The 18,414-nt window shown below is 40.3% G+C and overlaps 1 protein-coding gene across 5 annotated transcripts in view; it reads left to right on the top strand.

Annotated features, from left to right (window-relative positions):
* The window catches only part of myofl (myoferlin like), a 232,813-nt gene that overhangs the window by 80,734 nt on the left and 133,665 nt on the right, over positions 1-18,414 (top strand). For all 5 annotated transcript variants that reach the window (XM_041209164.1, XM_041209167.1, XM_041209166.1 and 2 more), the window contains 8 exons: positions 4,300-4,424; positions 5,052-5,165; positions 5,822-5,999; positions 9,345-9,469; positions 10,886-10,992; positions 12,934-13,126; positions 14,569-14,724; positions 16,045-16,176. In XM_041209164.1, the coding sequence (XP_041065098.1) occupies positions 4,300-4,424; positions 5,052-5,165; positions 5,822-5,999; positions 9,345-9,469; positions 10,886-10,992; positions 12,934-13,126; positions 14,569-14,724; positions 16,045-16,176 (1,130 nt within the window). The remainder of the gene's footprint in view (positions 1-4,299; positions 4,425-5,051; positions 5,166-5,821; positions 6,000-9,344; positions 9,470-10,885; positions 10,993-12,933; positions 13,127-14,568; positions 14,725-16,044; positions 16,177-18,414) is intronic.

The following is an 18,414-nucleotide window of genomic DNA, read 5'->3' as shown; positions in this document are numbered from 1 at the left end:
CCCCCAGCTTCAGCACTTTTTTTATAGCCTCATTTATGCCTGCAAAGGAAACAACCCTATGCCAATGACAACTGTCAGTTGCAGTGGTTGAGCAATTGAAGGGAGTTTGAACAGTTTTAAATTATTTTAATTTTAATGAACAGACTCTAAGTTGTGTGTATTAAAAATAGGAAAAAAATCAATGAAATGGGACTACATTTCAATGGCTCTAATATGGAGCTAGCGTTTACTGGCACATTTGGCTATCTCCAGTACTGAAACTTCTTTTGGGTATGTTTGCCTGAGTTATTTTTCTATCATCGTGAATAACTCTTGGCCTTTTGGGTTTATTTAATCATCTTCTGCAAGTCAATGTGGAGATGAAGTCCCAGTTTCGCATTGAAGATACTCTTCATTTTGTTGTGTAGCACTACCACAGTGCTAAATGGGATAGATTTCAAACAGATCTAGAAACTCAAGACTGGGCATCCAGGAGGCGCTGTGGGCCATCAGCAGCAGCAGAATTGAATTCGAATACAATCTGTAACCCCATGGCCTGGCGTATCCCCCACTCTACCATTACCCTCAAGCCAGGGGATCAACCCTGGCTCAATGTAGAGTGCAAGAGGGCATGCCCGGAATAGCAGGCAGACCTAAAAATGAGGTGTCAACCTGGTGAAGCTATAACACAGGATTACTTGCATGCCTAACAGCAAGTAATAGACAGGGCTAAGTGACCCCACAACTAAAGGATCAGATCTAAGCTCTGCAGTCTGCCACATCCAGTTGTGAATGGTGGTGGACAATTAAACAGTTCACTGGAGGAGGAGGCTCCACTTATATCCCCATCGTCAATGATGGAGGACCTAGGATCAGTGCAAAAGATAGGGCTGAAGCATTTGCTGCAATCTTCAGCCAGAAGTTCCGAGTGGATGATCCATCTCGGCCTCCTCTGGAGGTCCCCAGCATCACCGATGCCAGCCTTCAACCAATTCGATTCACTCCATGTGATATCAAGAAACGGTTGAAGGCATTGGATACTGCAAAGGCTATGGGCTCTGACAATATTCTGACAATGACACTGAAGACTTGTGCTCCAGAACTTGCCATGCCCCTAGCCAAACTGTTCCAGAACAGCTGCAAACTGGAATCTACCCAGCTATGTGGAAAATTGCCCAGGTACGTCCTGTACACAAAATGCAGGGCAAATCCAACCCAGCCAATTACCGCCCCATCAGTCTACACTTCATCAGATAAGTAATGGAAGGGGTCATCAACAGTGCTATCAAGTGACACTTGCTTAGCAATAACCTGCTTATTGACACCCAGTTTGGGTTCTGCCAGGACCACGCAGCTCCTGACCTCATTACAGCCTTGGTTCAAACATGGACGAAAGAGCTGAACTCCTGAGGTGAGGTGAGAGTGACAGCCCTTGACATCAAGGCAGCATTTGACAGTATGGCATCAAGGAGCTCTAGCAAAACTGCAGTCAATGGGAAATCAAGGGAGAAAACTTTCTGCTGGTTGAAGTTGTACCTAGCATGAAAGAAGTTGGTTGTGACTGTTGGAGGTCAGTCATCTCCACTCCAGGACATCACTGCAGTGGTTCCTCAGGGCAGTGTCCTTGGCCCAACCATCTACAGTTGCTTCATTAATGACCTTCCTTCCATCGTAAGGTCAGAAGTGGGGATATTTGCTGATGATTGCACCATTCGTGACTCCTCAGATACTGAAGCAGTCCATGTCCAAATGCAGCAAGACCTGGCCAACATCCAGGCTTGGGCTGACAAATGGCAAGTAACATTCGTGCCACACAAGTGCCAAGCAATGACCATCTCCAATAAGAGCGAATCCAACCATCACCCCTTGATGTTCAGTCGCATCACAGAACCTCTCATTATCAACATCCTGGGGGTTACCATTGACCAGAAAGTGAACTGAGCTAGCCATATAAATACTATGGCTACAAGAGCAGGTCAGAGGCTAGGAATCCTGCAACACCTCCTGACTCCCCAAAGCCTATCCACCATTTACAAGGCACAAGTCAGGAGTGTGATGTAATATTCCCCACTTGCCTGGATGAGTGCAGCTCCCACAACACTTGAAGCTTGATACCATCCAGGACAAAACAGCCTACTTGATTGGCAGCACATCCACAAACATTCCTTCCCTCCACCACTAATGCACAGTAGCAACAGTGTGTACCATCTACAAGATGCACTGCAGGAATTCACTAAGGCTCCTTCAACAGCACCTTCCAAACCCATGTCCTTCTAAATTCTTTTGGTCAAGGGCAGCAGATAGATGGGAACACCACCACGTAGACGTTCCCCTCCCAAGTCACTCACCATCCTGACTTGGAAATATATCACCGTTCCCTCCACTGTCGCTGGGTCAAAATCTTGGAACTCGCTCCCTAATACTACTGTGGGTGTACATACACCACAGGGACTGCAGGGGTTCAAGAAGGCAGCTCACCATCTTCTCAAGGGCAACTAGGAATGGGCAATAAATGCTGGCCCAGCCAGCGAAGTCCACATCCCGTGAATGAATTAAAAAAAAAACTATTAAATGACCATTCCGTGGTGTTTAGAAAAAAATTACCGAAAACCTGAACCCCCCTGGCCACCAAGTCATAATTTATTGTTTTCCTATCTTGAATTTTATGGGTTCCTGTCTTTCGTATCTGGTTTCATCTCCTCTTCTGTTTAGCCACTTACCCTTGCTTTTCTCTCCTTTCTTGGTTTTAAGCTGTCACCAGTAACAGACCGGTTGATTTTGCCTCTTGTTAACTTTTTACCTCCCCTGGACTACAATTTCCAGGTGGCGTTTGGCACCCAACGTATGGCCAACAGTGCTACTGCTGACAGCAGTTTTATAGTACTTTTTATATTCTCAAGGACAGCTACAATTTCACTGACTCTTGATTGAGACTCTTTCTTAATTTTCTGAAATGCAACTTGTATGAATTCTTCCAGATATTGGTTCAATTTTCATTTTTCCCCTTTAATTTGGGATTTCAAATTTTATTGAAGGAATTTAAGCAAAATTATGTCTAATTCTTGAGTCTGGCTTGTAGTTTACTCAAATAAAAACAAGAACTGTAGGAATTACTCAGCCAGTCAGGGAGCATCTATAGAGAGAAGCAGAGTTAAAATTTCGTCACGATGATCTTCCATCAGAATCTATTCTGAAAGCCATCTCTAACTGGAATGTTAACTCTGCTTCCATCCACAGATGCTGCCTGACCACCTGAGTAATTCGAGCAGCTTTTTATTTCAAATTTTTAGCATTCACAGTATTTGGCTTTTGTGGTTTAAGTTCTTGTGGTAGCAGTGCAAGTTAATTGGTTTTAAAACTCTTCTTGTCTATTTCAGTATAGCTACATGCTTTCTGTTAAATTTGGTTGATGCTAATTTGAAAGGGGTATCTTGGGTTCTGGTCAGATGGTTCCATGGCAGCATTTTTGATTTTTAGTTTTATCTATCAATATTTTTTTGCTTCAGGTTTTCCCCTTGAGGCCTCAGACCTTCTATAAATCATCTGTTGAAGGGGAAAGAGTGAGCAATCGATTTTCCCAGAAGGATATTGACATGACTCCATGTTTTTCATTGAAAGTGATAGTTAGACCAATGAGGAACTCTAGAAAAAAGAGATCAATCTCCCAGCTTCTTGCATTTACTTACACTCCTCTTCTCACTTGGGCTGGGAGGAAAAAAAACCATCTCACCTGGTGGTGTGATAGGAAGTGATGAACAACTAATCGCATCACAATGGATATAATTCGTACACAAGATTTGTTAGCTTACTTGCATGGCTGTGCAAGAAGTATAAATGGCTTATTGCCTGGCCCAAGGAGATAGATTGATTTATTGTAGACTTTTTGGGGCAGTTTTATTTCGTCTATTATTTAAAAAATGAACTGAACATTCCTTTTCCACTGTCCCACCTAACCCCATCCAACAATAGAGTTGAAACAACAGCTTAGCCAATCTAAATCAGTGAGGCTTCCAATTTAATGCGGTAAATGAAAGTAACAATGTATGTTTGTAACAGCTGCTGGCTAGCAAGCATTCTTCAAAGAACTTCACTGCTGAAGGGAACTATGTTTATCAATGCATTGCAATAGTCCTGCATTTCAAATGATAAACTTGCAACACTTATTTGGCCCTCTGAGATAGAATAACCTCCTTAATTGCAAGTGCATTTGATACATCTGAGCACATGCTTACAAACTAACTTACTAACAAAATTTTAGAAAATACGTTTTGCAAATGCCAGTGTTGTATATTTTGTTGATCACCTTCTGTGTTTTGATAGGGGAAACTGGAGATGAAGAAGTAGGATTTCTTCCAGCTTTTGGGCCTTGTTATGTAAACTTTTATGGGAGTCCCAGGGAATACACTGGCTTTGCTGATCCTCATGAAGACTTAAACTGTGGAAAGGTTAGTCAGAAATTTGATCTGTTTGGAACTGTATCTGATGTCACTACAAAATGTGAATGGGTGTCATTCCTTTTAGAAAATCGGTAAGATGCGTTGTACACTCAGTTGGTAGGTGATGTGATGATGAAAATTGACATATATTTTGTTTGGCATTATTTCAATAACTTTGCCATGGAAAATAAATTGGCTATGCAGGATATATTTTCACAGCAAACATTTCCAATTGGCACATGTAGTCAGTTCAGATATTATGTCTTTAGGCTTGGAGTTTATTCCATATTTGCACAAAGAGACATTTATAATTGGGATCAGTACCAATTGTATAACATTAAAGATCAGGAATTTTGAAGTCAAAACAAGTTCCTCTACAATATACCCATGTATCCCTAATCTTTTTATGGATCAGATGAATCACTGCAGACAAAACTGGCCTGTGCCCTCAGCTCTTCAAGAGGGTATCCTTCAACTGCACTTGCTTGAAGGGTTTGCAAGTTACAAGAAGAATTCCATAAAAAAATAAATGAAAAAAGAAGCACACGCTCTGCTGACATGAAAAGCCAGCCCAGTGATGTCTTGGAAGGTGACCAGCACCTGCAAAGCTAATAAAATTTCTTTATTTTGTTCTAGGGTGAAGGAGTTGCATATCGTGGTAGAATATTGATTGAATTAATCACCAAGCTTGATGCTAATCCAGAGAAGAAATTGGAGGACATACCTAGTGATGATGTCTTAGTAGTTCAGGTCAGTCATGCAGCATGTTTAAGTGTTCGGTTAATTATGGTTATTTGTCTTAAACCTGTGACTGTCATCAATTTGGTCATGTAACACTTATTATCATATTTGGAAACATTTTTCTCACCTTTCCTTATTCCCATCATAACCCTCCCAATTTATCCCCCATAAGCATTGTGTTCCCACATACATGAAGATTAAGGAAAGTAAGTAAGGAATGTAATAAGCATCAAAACTACTGGTTTAAACAAGTGGGGGTGAAAGTCATGGCTGTCTTGCAAGATAGTTTCATTGGCTTTGTGTAAGAGATTTTGCGTTTCAGGGTGCATGTGTAAGTTCACCATGTAATGCCTCATTTAGTAACGTGATGACAGCTTGCAAATTTTGATAGAGGTCAAAAACACCCTGCAGTCATGCTGCAGCTAGATCTAGACAACCGTCAAAGCTTCCTGTTCTTATCCCACTGCTTCTCTGTTCAGTGGCAAACCTGTTGCAGAAACCCCTTTTGAATAATAGATAGATGGGAGTTTGAAAAAGTGGGATTGCATTTTAACATTTATTCCATAATCCTTTTTCAGAAGTTTTAAATTATTTGTGGAATTTATTGTTCATCATTGCCTTGGACTTGTATGAAGTTACTCCAAATCATCCTGTTTCTGTTCCAGAAATATCAACGCCGGCGTAAGTACAGTCTTTCTGCTGTCTTTTATGCTGGAACAATGCAACGAGAAGTTGGAGATGCCATCCAGTTTGAAGTCAGCATGGGCAATTATGGCAACAAATTTGACAAAACATGCAGACCTTTGGCATCTACTACTCAGTACAGTCGAGCAGTGTTTGATGGTGAGTATCACTTTTGTGAATCCATGGCAGATGAGACCAGTAGTCCATTACAAAACACATCAGCGCTAAACCTTCAAACGAATCCATTCCAGGTGCATTTTTATAAACAAAGATGTGTGTTCCTTGCAAACCATAACTAAGAACTGCATTGCCTTCTCTTTAACCACCCATTATGATGTCAATTAAGTGTAATGGCTACGTTCAATTTTTGTACATTGGCCACTTGAAGTGTGCAAAAAAAGACTGCTGAGCAGTATATTAATAGATTGTCCTTCCAAACTTCAGATTGAACCTGTAAAGCATTTTGAGCTGCATAATGCATTCCATCTATCAGCTTGCATACGAATATATGAACAAGAAGGAGTAGGCCATTCAAACCCTCGAGCCTGCTCCACCACTTAAGATCATAGATGATTTGATAGTAATCTCAAATCTGCATCCCGCTTACCCTTGATTAACCTATCACCCTCTTGCTTACCAAGAATCTATCCACCTCTGTGTTAAAACCATTTAAAGACTCTGCTCCCACTCCCTTTTCGGGAAGAGAATTCCGAAGGCTCACGGCACTCAGAAAAGATTTTGTCTCATCCTCATCTTAAATAGGTGACCCCTTATTTTTAAACAGCGACCCCTAGTTGTAGATTCTCCCACCAGAGGAAACATCCTCTCCACCTCCACCCTGTCAAGACCCCTCAGGATCTTATATTTCAATCGAGACGCCTCTTACTCATCTAAACTCCAGCGGCTACAAGCCTGGCCTACCCAACCTTTTCTCTTGAGGCAACCTGCCCATTCTAGGTATTAGTCTGGTAAACCTTCTCTGAACTGCTTCCAAAACATTTGCATCCTTCCTTAATCAATTCCCCTCACAATAAATGATAACCTATTATCTTTCCTAATTACTTGTTGTACCTGCATACTAGCCTCTTGTGATTTATGCACTAAGGCACCCAGATCCCTCTACATCTCAGAACTCTGCAATCTCTCTCCATTTATAGGAGCTTAAATATCCACTCCTCACCATCTGCATATATGGCTGTAATGTCTACCATCTACTGGATGTGTTGCAGCAAGTTGACAAAGCTACTTCAGCATCTCCCAAACCAGGACAAGGGCAGCAGACATTTGGAGACACCATTTGCTCCAGGTTCCTTTCCATGTCATACACCATCCTGACTTGGTCATGTAACACATTTCCTTCTTAGTCTCTAGGTCAAAAATCCTGGATCTTCCTACCTAACATCATTGTAACAGTGTCATCTTGACCTGGTCTACAATGATTCAAGGAGCTCTATGACAGCCTTAATGGCAACTAGGGATGGGCAATCAATGCTGGCCTTACTAGCTGCAGCCATAACCCAAGGATGAATAAACAAAAGGAAGTCCTTGGATAAAGCACTGTTAATTTAGTCTGTCACGATTGAACAATTTAGGGAGAAGAACTTGCAAATGTGTCTCATCTTCAGGAAGCACAGAAGCACTTCACAGCAACTTAATTGTTTCTGAAGTGTAGTCACTATTTTATATGTAAATATAGTAGCCGAAATATTCACAGCAAACTCCTCCAGACAGCTTTGAGATAAATGACTTCATCTAAATTTCCTTCAATTAACATTTGCTAATTGATTGAAGACCCCCAAAATCCCTCTACTCTTGAAATAATACCATGGATCCTTAGCATCCACCTGAACAGGAGACAGGGCCTTGGTTTTAACATCTGCAAAAGACAGCCCCTTTGACAATGCCATACTCTCTCATTGCTGCACTGGAATGTCAGGCTGCATTGTGCTCAGGTCTTTGGAGTGCAACTTGAATTGACTTTTGACTCAGAAGTGAGTGCTACCAAATGAGTTCATTAATGTAAAATACGCTTAGAGTTTTCCTGTAGCTCCATAGCAGAATGGTTAATGTGTTAAAGAAGCTATCCATACTGAATTGAGAGATGGTGGCTAGTTTACTGCAGTATCTAAACTAAATAACGTTTAAAAAAAAATCCCACAACTACTTTGCATGTTTTGATGACTGCTCCTTAGCCATTCCTTTGTCTATATCTGTAATAGTATCTGACTGTTTCTCAAGTTCAGGATCCTGATTTTGGCCTCACTTGATAATTTGATCCAGCTGATCTTCATCTATATAATAAAAAAAAATGCTTCCTGGTATCTTTGCTAAATTTAATACTCACAGCCCTGAAGCTAAGATCTAATTGTCCTGTGCTCCTGCTGCATCTAAGTTTGTTGTGGGTTTACTTTCTCTCTTCAGTTAAGTATCTTCTACACCTCCATAAGGTCCCCACTCAACCTTTTTTAAAGACCTGAAGAACCCAAGCTTATCAAATTGTCACCAGCCATGTTGTTCTCTGTATGATGGAAAGCAGATCAGAACTATTCTTGATCTTTACATATCTTGTTATCACCAGCTTTTTCTTTGAGTTATCAGCGTCAATTATATCTGTACAAAGTAATATATTCCTGCAGTAGGTCAGCTGTTATGTTTGATCTCAATCCGCACTGCTTACTGATCCTGGAGCGTGGTGGCTAATTGATATCTGTAACCATGAGCCAAAGGGAAAATTGACCACAATTCCTGCTCTGGAATGCCATTGAATAAACCCCTCCAAGTATAGAAATAGTTTACTCCTACTAGCCATCGAGGTTTGCAGGTGGACAATGACACCTGGACAAACTACTGCTTGTCGATCCATAACCCAGCAAGGTTTCAATGCCTATTGCAGGGGGAAAAATGTATGCATGGAAAGAGGGATGGCTAAAGGACATAACATTAAAAAGGTAGGGGGAAAAGGATGCGTTAGTTGATGGGATGGGCCTTTAGGGTTTTGCCCTGGGACAGTTTGTGTGATGACCACTTATACAAATCATTTGGCTGTAGGCACAGAATATTGATATTAGACATTGTTCATGCTAAATTAGGTGACATGGCAAATTGAGCTGAACTATTAATATTGCAGGAGGACCTGGACAGGTTAGTTGTGTGGCTGTTAAATGGCCAGTGCAATTCAATGCACAGGAATGTCAAGTGGCACATACTGAGGAAAATTAATTCAAGGAAGAAATCCTGGGATGTCCAATCTGCAGCCTCAGTTATGAATTATCATTTCCTGGTTTAGTCAAATTGTGGACCTAAGAGGCTTAGAAATAATAAAGAATTCAATAAGGAAAAATATAAAAAGAATGAGGGCAGGTAGATCAGATTGCAGTGGCATAGTGGGCTGAATCTCCTGTTTTGTAGATTCTATAAAGAAAGCAAGGAATATAGTTTACAAAGCGTAATATCTGTCAGAATAGAGGTGAATACCCTTAAGTTATGATCTTTTATTTCCATCAGGTAACTATTACTATTATCTACCTTGGGCCAACACAAAGCCTGTTGTGACACTGACTTCCTACTGGGAAGACATCAGTCACAGGTTGGATGTAGTGAACATCATCTTAAAAATTGTCCACAGAATGGTAAGCATTTCTCATTTTCTTTCCACCCGTCTCTTTCTTGATTTTATTTTGCTTTGTGTGAAATAAATTGCAAGCAGTTCCTGGTGGCTTTCTCTGCTGGCTAACATAGTCTCCTCTTGCACGTAAATGAAAAAATTAAAAACAAGGCCATTTAAGCTACTGTTTCAGTCAAACAAATCAAAAGTGCAGCAGACGTTGTGTCTTGCCTCTTTTAATTTCAACAAAGTCTCCAGCCACCCCTGGTTAATTAGAAGTAACTATCATCTCATTTTCCCCTTGTGTATTTGTTCTGCCTCTAAACTTGTCAGTCTGCCCACCTGTGGGATGTGCCACTCTGCACCAGTCCTTTCAATTTTGACTGGGTATGTCATTCATTTCCTTCAAGAGCACAGCAAAATGACTGCAATATTTGCTTGGCTCCTTTTGTATTTTGCTTGACTCAAGAAAGAAAAGAATTTTTGAGTGGTTGGTGACCTGATTAGCATGTGTAATAGTTGCATTCATATCCAATATATCATTTGACATTGCCCACAAAGTCAGCAGGCAACTTCAAATGTTGTTCTGTTACTGCTATAGACCACGTGCATCAGTGAGATGGCTGCCCATCTAGGAAAGCAGTTTGCTAATACAGATGGAGGTGGTCAAAAGATGCTGTTGGTAGGTTAAATGATTCCAGTAAACCTTAGCTCTGCTTAGGGCAGTGAAGGAAATCTATAGTGACTGATTTACTGACTTACCTGGTGAAAGCACTATGCACAGTTAAATGCTGTTACTCTGATTTTAAAATCAATGCGCAAATACTTTCACATGTGCAGCAGTGTTTGTAAATCGATCCAGTTATTAACTGCCTATGATTTAAAAGTTATTGCAGTAAAAATGAGAGGGTCATTATTGAAGATAAAAGCAAAAAACCGCGGATGCTGGAAATCCAAAACAGAAACAAAAATACCTGGAAAAACTCAGCAGGTCTGGCAGCATCTGCGGAGAGGAACACAGTTAACGTTTCGAATCTGAATGACCCTTCAACAGAACTAAGTAAAGATAGAAGAGAGATGAAATATAAGCTGGTTTAAGCAGAGGTGGGGGCGTGGGCGTGTGGGTGGGGTGGGACAAGAAGAGCTGGATAGGGAGGTGTCCCACCTCTCTCTCTCTCTCTCTCTCTCTCTCTCTCCTTTCCCCCGCCCCCCCCACCAATAACGTTAACTGTGTTCCTCTCCGCAGATGCTGCCAGACCTGCTGAGTTTTTCCAGGTATTTTTGTTTTTGTCTTTATTAAAGCACTGCTTCAGGAGGCAGTTCACCAACATAAGCACAGCATAAAACAATGATTTTTGCAGCTGGCATTTCACTGGAGCTTTGTTCATGGGAAAACTAAAAATAAAATTCAATTTTTAAAAATGTTGTTCCCTTCTTTCAGGAAAAGAATTTAATGGTGCTGAGGACTGCTGTTCAGGCCAAAGTTAGTGAGGAGCGCCTGGCTGAATTGTGGTTGAAAATTATTGAGCAAGTCATAGAAGACTGCAGGTAAAAAAAAAAAGACCTCTCCCAGTTTACCTAAGGAGAGATGATGGTGGTGGTGGTGGTAATTTCACTGGACTAGTAACACAGATCCAGGCTAATGTTCTGGGAACACCAGTTCAAATCCCACCGCAACAGCTGGTGGAATTGAGACCCACAGCAATGTGCTTGACTCTTAACTGCCCTCTGAAATGGCCTAGCAAGCCATTCAGTTCAAGGGTAATTAGGAATGGGCAACAAAGACTACCTTGCCACAGATGCCCACATAGTGTGAAAGAAGAAATAAAGAAATCACAAACCTTTCTCCTGGACAAGGTAACTCTAGGTTGCTGGACAGTCTCCTCATGGAACGTTGGTGCAAATTGACTTTTATGAATGGAGAGAACCTTTTAATTACCTCACATTGCTGCTATGCTCCCAGCACAATTGGATATAAATAGTCGCTTAGTAGTACAGAACTTGAAATTGCTGAGAAGAGAGAGATGTTGTCAAAGCTTTTCATGTTGCACTCATCAGCACAAATGCAAGAATACCAAATTTCAAATGATTACAATAATTTGTGCAAAGGAGAAAAGGTGACTGATTAATTGGCAAGTTGACTCTGGCCGAGGCATTGCTATGGGATTACCAATTTAAGATAATCAGTCACGATCATAAGATGGCTCATTTACGCTTGCTCAAAGTGACACCCATTCATGCACAGGCACTCATTCTCTGCAAACAAAAGGGATATGTTCAAGCCTTTTTTTTTTTTGTTGAATTACCTGGGAGGTTATCATTCCCTGTTGCTTACCCCAGGGCAATGCCTCAGCCAACCAGAATCAACTTGTCAACCAATCAGCACCTTTTTTCTCCTGTAGTATAAATTATGATTGTTTGAAATTTGGCATTCTTATATTTTGTCTTGAGTGCAAGACAAAAAAACTTCTGCAACATGTCTCTCTTTTCAGGGATATACAATTGGATAGGATGGTGCAGCAGCTATGCTACTGAACTAGCAACCCAAAGATTGTGTTCAGGTACCCTTTAGTAGCAAAACATGAAACTGACTTAAATATATCTATTAAGCTTTTGGCTGACAAAAAAAAATGACTGTGAAAGTGCTGGGTTTTTTTTCATGAGCAAATATTAACTAATGGTCAAGTCCAAATGCTCGCTGGTTAATTCTTAATGAAACAATTCATTGAAAAAAAAATCCTTCTGAAATAAGAATGGGGGAAAGTAACTACACAAGTGTAGCCTTGCTGGTGTTGGCCACCTTCTGAGAATTAATAAAAACTGGGTAGCTGAGTCACAGCAGGTTACATGTTTCTCAATAGATGTTGTAAATGTTGGTGCATTATAATCCAACAGGAGATACTCTAATGTCCTGAGATGAAATGTCCCATCTTCTGCCTTTTTGCACAACAGTGAAAACCTTGAATTCAGAAGGTTAATTTTGCCCAATCTGTCACCTTAATATTTACAGCATCAGTAGATTGTGTTACAATTCAGACATTGGGCATTAATAAATAAGATTGCATTCTTTCAACTGATGTTGGTAATGACTGCTAAAAATATCTAATCAGCAGAGACATCACTCAGACTTGACCCTTTTGAGTTGTTGAGAGTAAAGAAAGACTTGGAGAAATTCTATTCTGTACTAAAAAGCAAAGTGCAGATTTTATAAAACCTATTTCCTGTATTCAAAAACCTTGGTTGATTGTTTATTGCGGGGGGGGGGGAGATGTATAGTTTATGAATATACAAATGGGTTTCTTTAGTTTAGCTGCTAGTGATAATGACGGTGCATTTATTGGAATAAGATTATTACCTTTAATTTTCACTGAAATCATAATTCTCGATTCCTTCTCCACTGTTTTTTTAAATTCCGATTAACTCTTACCGAACCAGTTTCTTGTTTTGAGATGTGTAAGCCCTTTACTTGAACCTGCCTTCTGATTTCAGCCGACCTCTCCCAAAGTTAGAAGGCAAATCTAACGTAACTCAGCTTGACCTGCAAATCCTAAAGCTTCGCAAAAACACTCTGGAAGGTATTCTCGAATCGGCAAAGCGCACACGCATGGAGGCAGAGGATCCAAAAGACACAATCGATGATATTGAAGATTGGCTAGAGAGACTTAAATCATTGGCTGAAGAGGTTTGTGGTGAAAATCTTGCCTGTTCTTTCACCTGCATATCTACATGAGCATGATCATTTTTTAATCCAGTCATTTGACATAAACTTTGACCTTCTGGGTAATATCTATAGTTATTGATAACTAAAAGAACGGTAGTATTTATATAACACATTTAACATAAATGTAAACATTCCAAGGTGCTTCACAAGCATTAGTAAATAAAATTTGACGCTGAGCCATATGAAGAGACAGTAGGACAGGTGGTTGAGATTAAGATCAGAAGTTTTAAGGAGCGTCTCAAAAGGTGAGAATTTTAGGGAGGGAATTCCGCAGATTTTGGAGACTAGGCAGCTGAAGGCATGGCAACCAATGGTCAAGCAATTTACCCTGGGGGATTCATAGGGGACCAAAAGTTGGAGAAAATTGCTGTGTATCTAGCACTGACCGCCGGACAAGAATTGTGATAGGTCCGAGATAATGGAGGGTTTGAAAGAGTTGAAACTAATATTTTATAGGATTTGAAAGTTTTTTTAAATTCCTTTTCTTTTTAAAAAATAAAGTTGATGTACTGTGAAAGGTACTTGAAAACAGGAGATTGTTAACAGATGAGATTCAAAATCCATTACCTTTAGGTTTTGAACACTAGTCTTTTTCATTGAAACAACTCAACTGAAATAAAATTACATTGGGGCACACACTTATCTTGCCTGCACATTTCAGTTTTTTCTCTGCTGTGGATTTTTGCACCTATAATTGATATGATTATTGTAGGATGCATATATATTGTAACAGTCATGTTGCTGTCAAGCAGTGGAGCACTAGATTACCTCCTTCATGCAGTGTTGCTCCATTTTACTCCATGTTAAATCCTGACTCTGGCTTGAAACTGCTTCACTGCTATTGTGGTGTAATTATACTCCAGATATGTGGTGTAACTGTACACTAGAGATTACATGCCATGAATATATTGGAAGTGTTTTTTGAAAAAAATTATCCTGTATGCAAGATTGAAGCCAAACAGCGTAAAGAAAAGTCATAGCATGTGTGATTAAAATGGGTGAATAACCCCCCACCCTCGCAAATAGTCATTCTTCATGATGAAGAGTACAAGCTCATTACTTGACTGCCAGAATATCACAACCATGCTTCATTCTTCTGCCTCTAACATCCATACGTGAATACTTTGACTTGGCTGATTTTATTTCTTTTTGCCCTTAATCCAAGTAACTCTGGGCAATAGTAGACTCTCCAATCACTCTCCCAATTGACTGCTTACTGAGCACAGGCCAGGGTTTGAATTTGGTCCTTGGTACAGTACCGATTGTTATAGACTTTGAAGTATGTTCATCCTCTAACTCATCAGGCAAAGCCTGAATTTGCAAGGTGAGTGTTTTTGTATGTATGGTTCAGTTAGTCAGCAAGATCCTGTTTAGTATGGTAAAGCTTTGTTTTGTGCTAACAGCCACAAAACAGCATGCCTGATGTGATCATATGGATGATACGTGATGAAAAACGAGTTGCATATGCACGAATCCCAGCCTATGAGGTGCTTTACTCAACTACCGGCGAAGAAGCCTGCGGCAAATACTGTGGAAAGACACGAACCATATTCTTGAAGGTAGAGTTGAGTTTGGCGCTTGGCATTAATGAGAGCTCTTTATTTAAATAATGCAAAAAAATTGCTTTTTTGTTTTGCAAAGCATTCTAGAAACATCGCTGTGGTATTATGTATGTTCCTTTTGTCCTATATACGTAATTTGTACTGAAATAATGGGCACCAAACATTTTCTTTGATTTTGTTGTCTTGGTGCTGGGGATAATGCTTTAACTTGCTTTCTAACTCTTGCTCTTGTTGTATCTTTTATTGGACGTCTGTTTAAACTCCACAACTGGATTAACTTGTTACCTGCTGTTAGTCAATTTGGCTTTAAAGAAATAAATACGAGTAACTTATGTTAGGAACCAAATAAATTTCAACAACTGGATTCTTTTGTGGTAAGTTGTACATCGTTTTGCTTACAGTCCATGCAGCGACGATCCATATTAATTGGGTATCTGTTCCCATTGTGACACTAAATAGTGCTGAAGAAAATTGCCACATAGCAACTGTTAAAACCCAAATGTTTTAGCTCAATTAATATACAGTGATAAATAAGTGTCTTTACTAAAAACAACACTTGGTTATTGAGGTCAAAATATTTTAGTTGCTTTTGCATTGAGCCTTCGAAATTATATACCCCTTGCAGTTTGCACCTGAAGACAATGAATTAGAATTTCAGAAAAGTTGTCTTGCTTTCTTGCCATGATTGAAGTAAACACGTTGTTAAAAATGGTGTGAGTGATCATTAAAGCTATTTTTCCAGCATTTCCACCGATCTCTTGCTGAAGTTATGTTCGGAAATTGGGAGAACTTGATGGAAGTTCCAGTTGTGATGTTTGTGCTGGGCCCAGTTCCATACGCCTCCTTTATTTTTCCCCCAATGACTTGTGCTGGAGCCAATTCCACAGATGTCTGACAGCTCCTGAACCAAGTGGCTGCTTGTTAAATCAGGAGTGTCTGCAGGTTATTTGACACCAAGGGACATTGCTACCAAGTCAATCCTGTTCTTGCTCAACATCCACACATTTAAAAACTTCCCAACAAAAGTCACTGGATGAATCTTGTTAGTTGAAACAGTCAATTTTATGTTGCTTTCTAGTTGCCTGTTGTCCCATCCCCTCCCCAAACCCTGACAAATTAAGGGGGTCTGTAAGCAACTTTCAAACCGGATCCATGTCGGTCATGATCATAAACACAGTCTCAGTTAGCGAGAGGGTTTTTTGAAGATTGGTTTGATTAATTTGGAGATTGCAGTATGGTATGTTGGTGATTCAAAATGTGTTATTTTCACAAAGTATTCAGACGGTCTAAATCCCTCACTTCTGTTCTTTTACCTAGTATGTGGGAGGGAAAAACAAAAATTCCAAAATTCCAATTCAGTTACGTGTTCGCTTTTGGCTTGGCCTTTTTGCTGTGGAGAGCAAATTCAACAGTTTTTCTGAAGGAAACTTCAGTGTATTTTCTGAATTGGTAAGTCAGCATGTTTGTTTTTCTTAAATTTCGTGGCGCTGAGTCAATGCAGAGAGATGCAGACAGGACCCTAAATGTAGAATAAAAGTACCTGTACATAGCTCTGTATATCTGTGGCATGTGACTTCTCATCAACGGACAGGATTCCAGAACTTTAGCCCATGCTAGGTAACTAAATTCTCTGCCACTAATAATATAGTCCCTTCACCCAATTAGGAATTGCGCTGAATTTGAGCAGGTGAGCAGCAAGGAAAACTGTTTTCTGGTTTACATTTGAACATCAATGGGATTTCACATTCCTCATCACTTCGCTCATCAAGCAGTCTGAGCTTGGTCCTGCTGAAGTTGTACTGTCCAGCTAGTTCTTGCTTATCATCGCCTCCCTTCATTGTTTTGCTTTAGCTTCGTTAATGAAGTGGTGTCAGTATAGCCGTTTACTGTTGCCAGTTTCATTTTAATGTTGTTTGCCACAGACTTCCTCTTCTGTGGCCTGCCTACACACACAACCTATCCCCCAGCACTTCTCCCCCCACTTCAGTGCCTCTTCTCCCCACTCCTGCCCTTGCTTCCAGGCCTCGAGCACAAGAAATAGGAGCTGGAGTAGACCATACGGCCTGTCAAGCCATGCAATACAATCATGGCTGCTCTTTGGCTTCAAGTCCATTTTCCCGCCTGTTCCTCATATCCCTTGATTTCCCTAAGAGACCAAAGTCAGTCTATCCCAGCCTTAAACATATTCAACGATGGAACATCTGCAATCCTGAGGTAGAGACTTCCAAAGATACACAGCCTTTTGGCTGAAGTAATTTATTCTCATCTCGGTCCTAAATGATCGGCCTCTTCTCCTGAGACTGTGCCCCCGTGTTTTAGACACCCCAACCAGCAGAAACAATCTCTCAACGTCTATCCAATCAAGCCTCTTCAGAATTTTGTAGGTTTCCTTGAGATCACCCCTCACTCTTCTAAACTCCAAAGAATATAAACCCAATTTACTCCAGCCTCTCTTCATAGGACAACCCTCTCATCCCAGGGGCCAATTTATTGAACATTTGCTGTACCGCCTCCTATTTATCCTTTCTTAAATGTGGAGACCAAAACTGCACACAGTATTTTAGATGTGGTCTCACCAAAACCTTGTGCAATTATAGCAAGACTTCTGTTGTCCTTCTCTCCTGTTGCAATAAAGCCAACGTGCAATTTGCTTCCTAATTGCTTCCTGCACCTTCATACTAACATTCTGCATTCTTTGTCTGAGCACTCCCAAGTATCTCAGAATATCAACGCTTACAAGCTTTTCAAAATATAATCTGCTTTCCAATTCTTATGACCAAAGCGAATAATTTCACACATCCCTATGTGGTGGCATAGTGTTATTATCACTGGATTAATAATGCAGAGGCCCAGGATAATGCTCTGGGAACCTGGGTTCAAATCACACCACAGCAGGCGGTGAAATTTGAGTTCAGTAAAAATCTGGAATTACAAGTCTGACTATGAAACCATTGTCAACTGTTGTTAAAAACTCATCTGGTTCACTAATGTCCTTTACAGAAAGAAATCTGCCGTCCTTGCCTGGTCTGGCCTACATGTGACTCCAAACCCACAGCAATGTGGTTGACTCTTAAAATGCTCCCTGAACAAGGGCAATTCTGGATAGGCAATAAATGCTGGCCTAGCCAGTGATGCCCACATCCCATGAACAAATAATAAAAAGAAAATACTCCATCTGCCATCTTTTGCCCACTTACGTAACCTGTCTATTTCTCTTTGAATCCTCTTTATGCCCTCCCCACAACTTATCTTCTCACCCAGCTTTGTATCATCAGCAAACTTTGATACCTTACTCATCTCTTCATCCATGTCATTAATATAGATTGTACATAGCTGAGGCCCCAGCACTGATCCTTGTGGCACTCCACTGTACAATGCCTGCCAACTTGAAAAAAATCCTGTTTATGCCCACCCTCTGCTTCCTACCTGTTAATCAATTCTCTATCTATGTTAAAATAAACCCCCAACATGATGAGCCCATATTTTGTCTAACCTTTTGTGTGGCACCTTATCAAATGCCTTTTGGAAATCCAGATATGACATCTACTGGTTCCCCTTTATTTACCATATTAGTTACATCATCAAAAAACTATAATAAATTTATCAAACAGGATTTCCCTTTAGTAAAACCATGTGACTTGTTCTAATTGTACTATGTTTTTCTAACTGCATTGTTAAGACTTCATT

The sequence above is a fragment of the Carcharodon carcharias genome, chromosome 17 (assembly GCF_017639515.1).
Source record: "Carcharodon carcharias isolate sCarCar2 chromosome 17, sCarCar2.pri, whole genome shotgun sequence".
Lineage (NCBI taxonomy): Eukaryota > Metazoa > Chordata > Chondrichthyes > Lamniformes > Lamnidae > Carcharodon > Carcharodon carcharias.
Note: the sequence above shows the minus strand (reverse complement) of the source record. Positions and strands in the feature narration are given on the sequence as shown.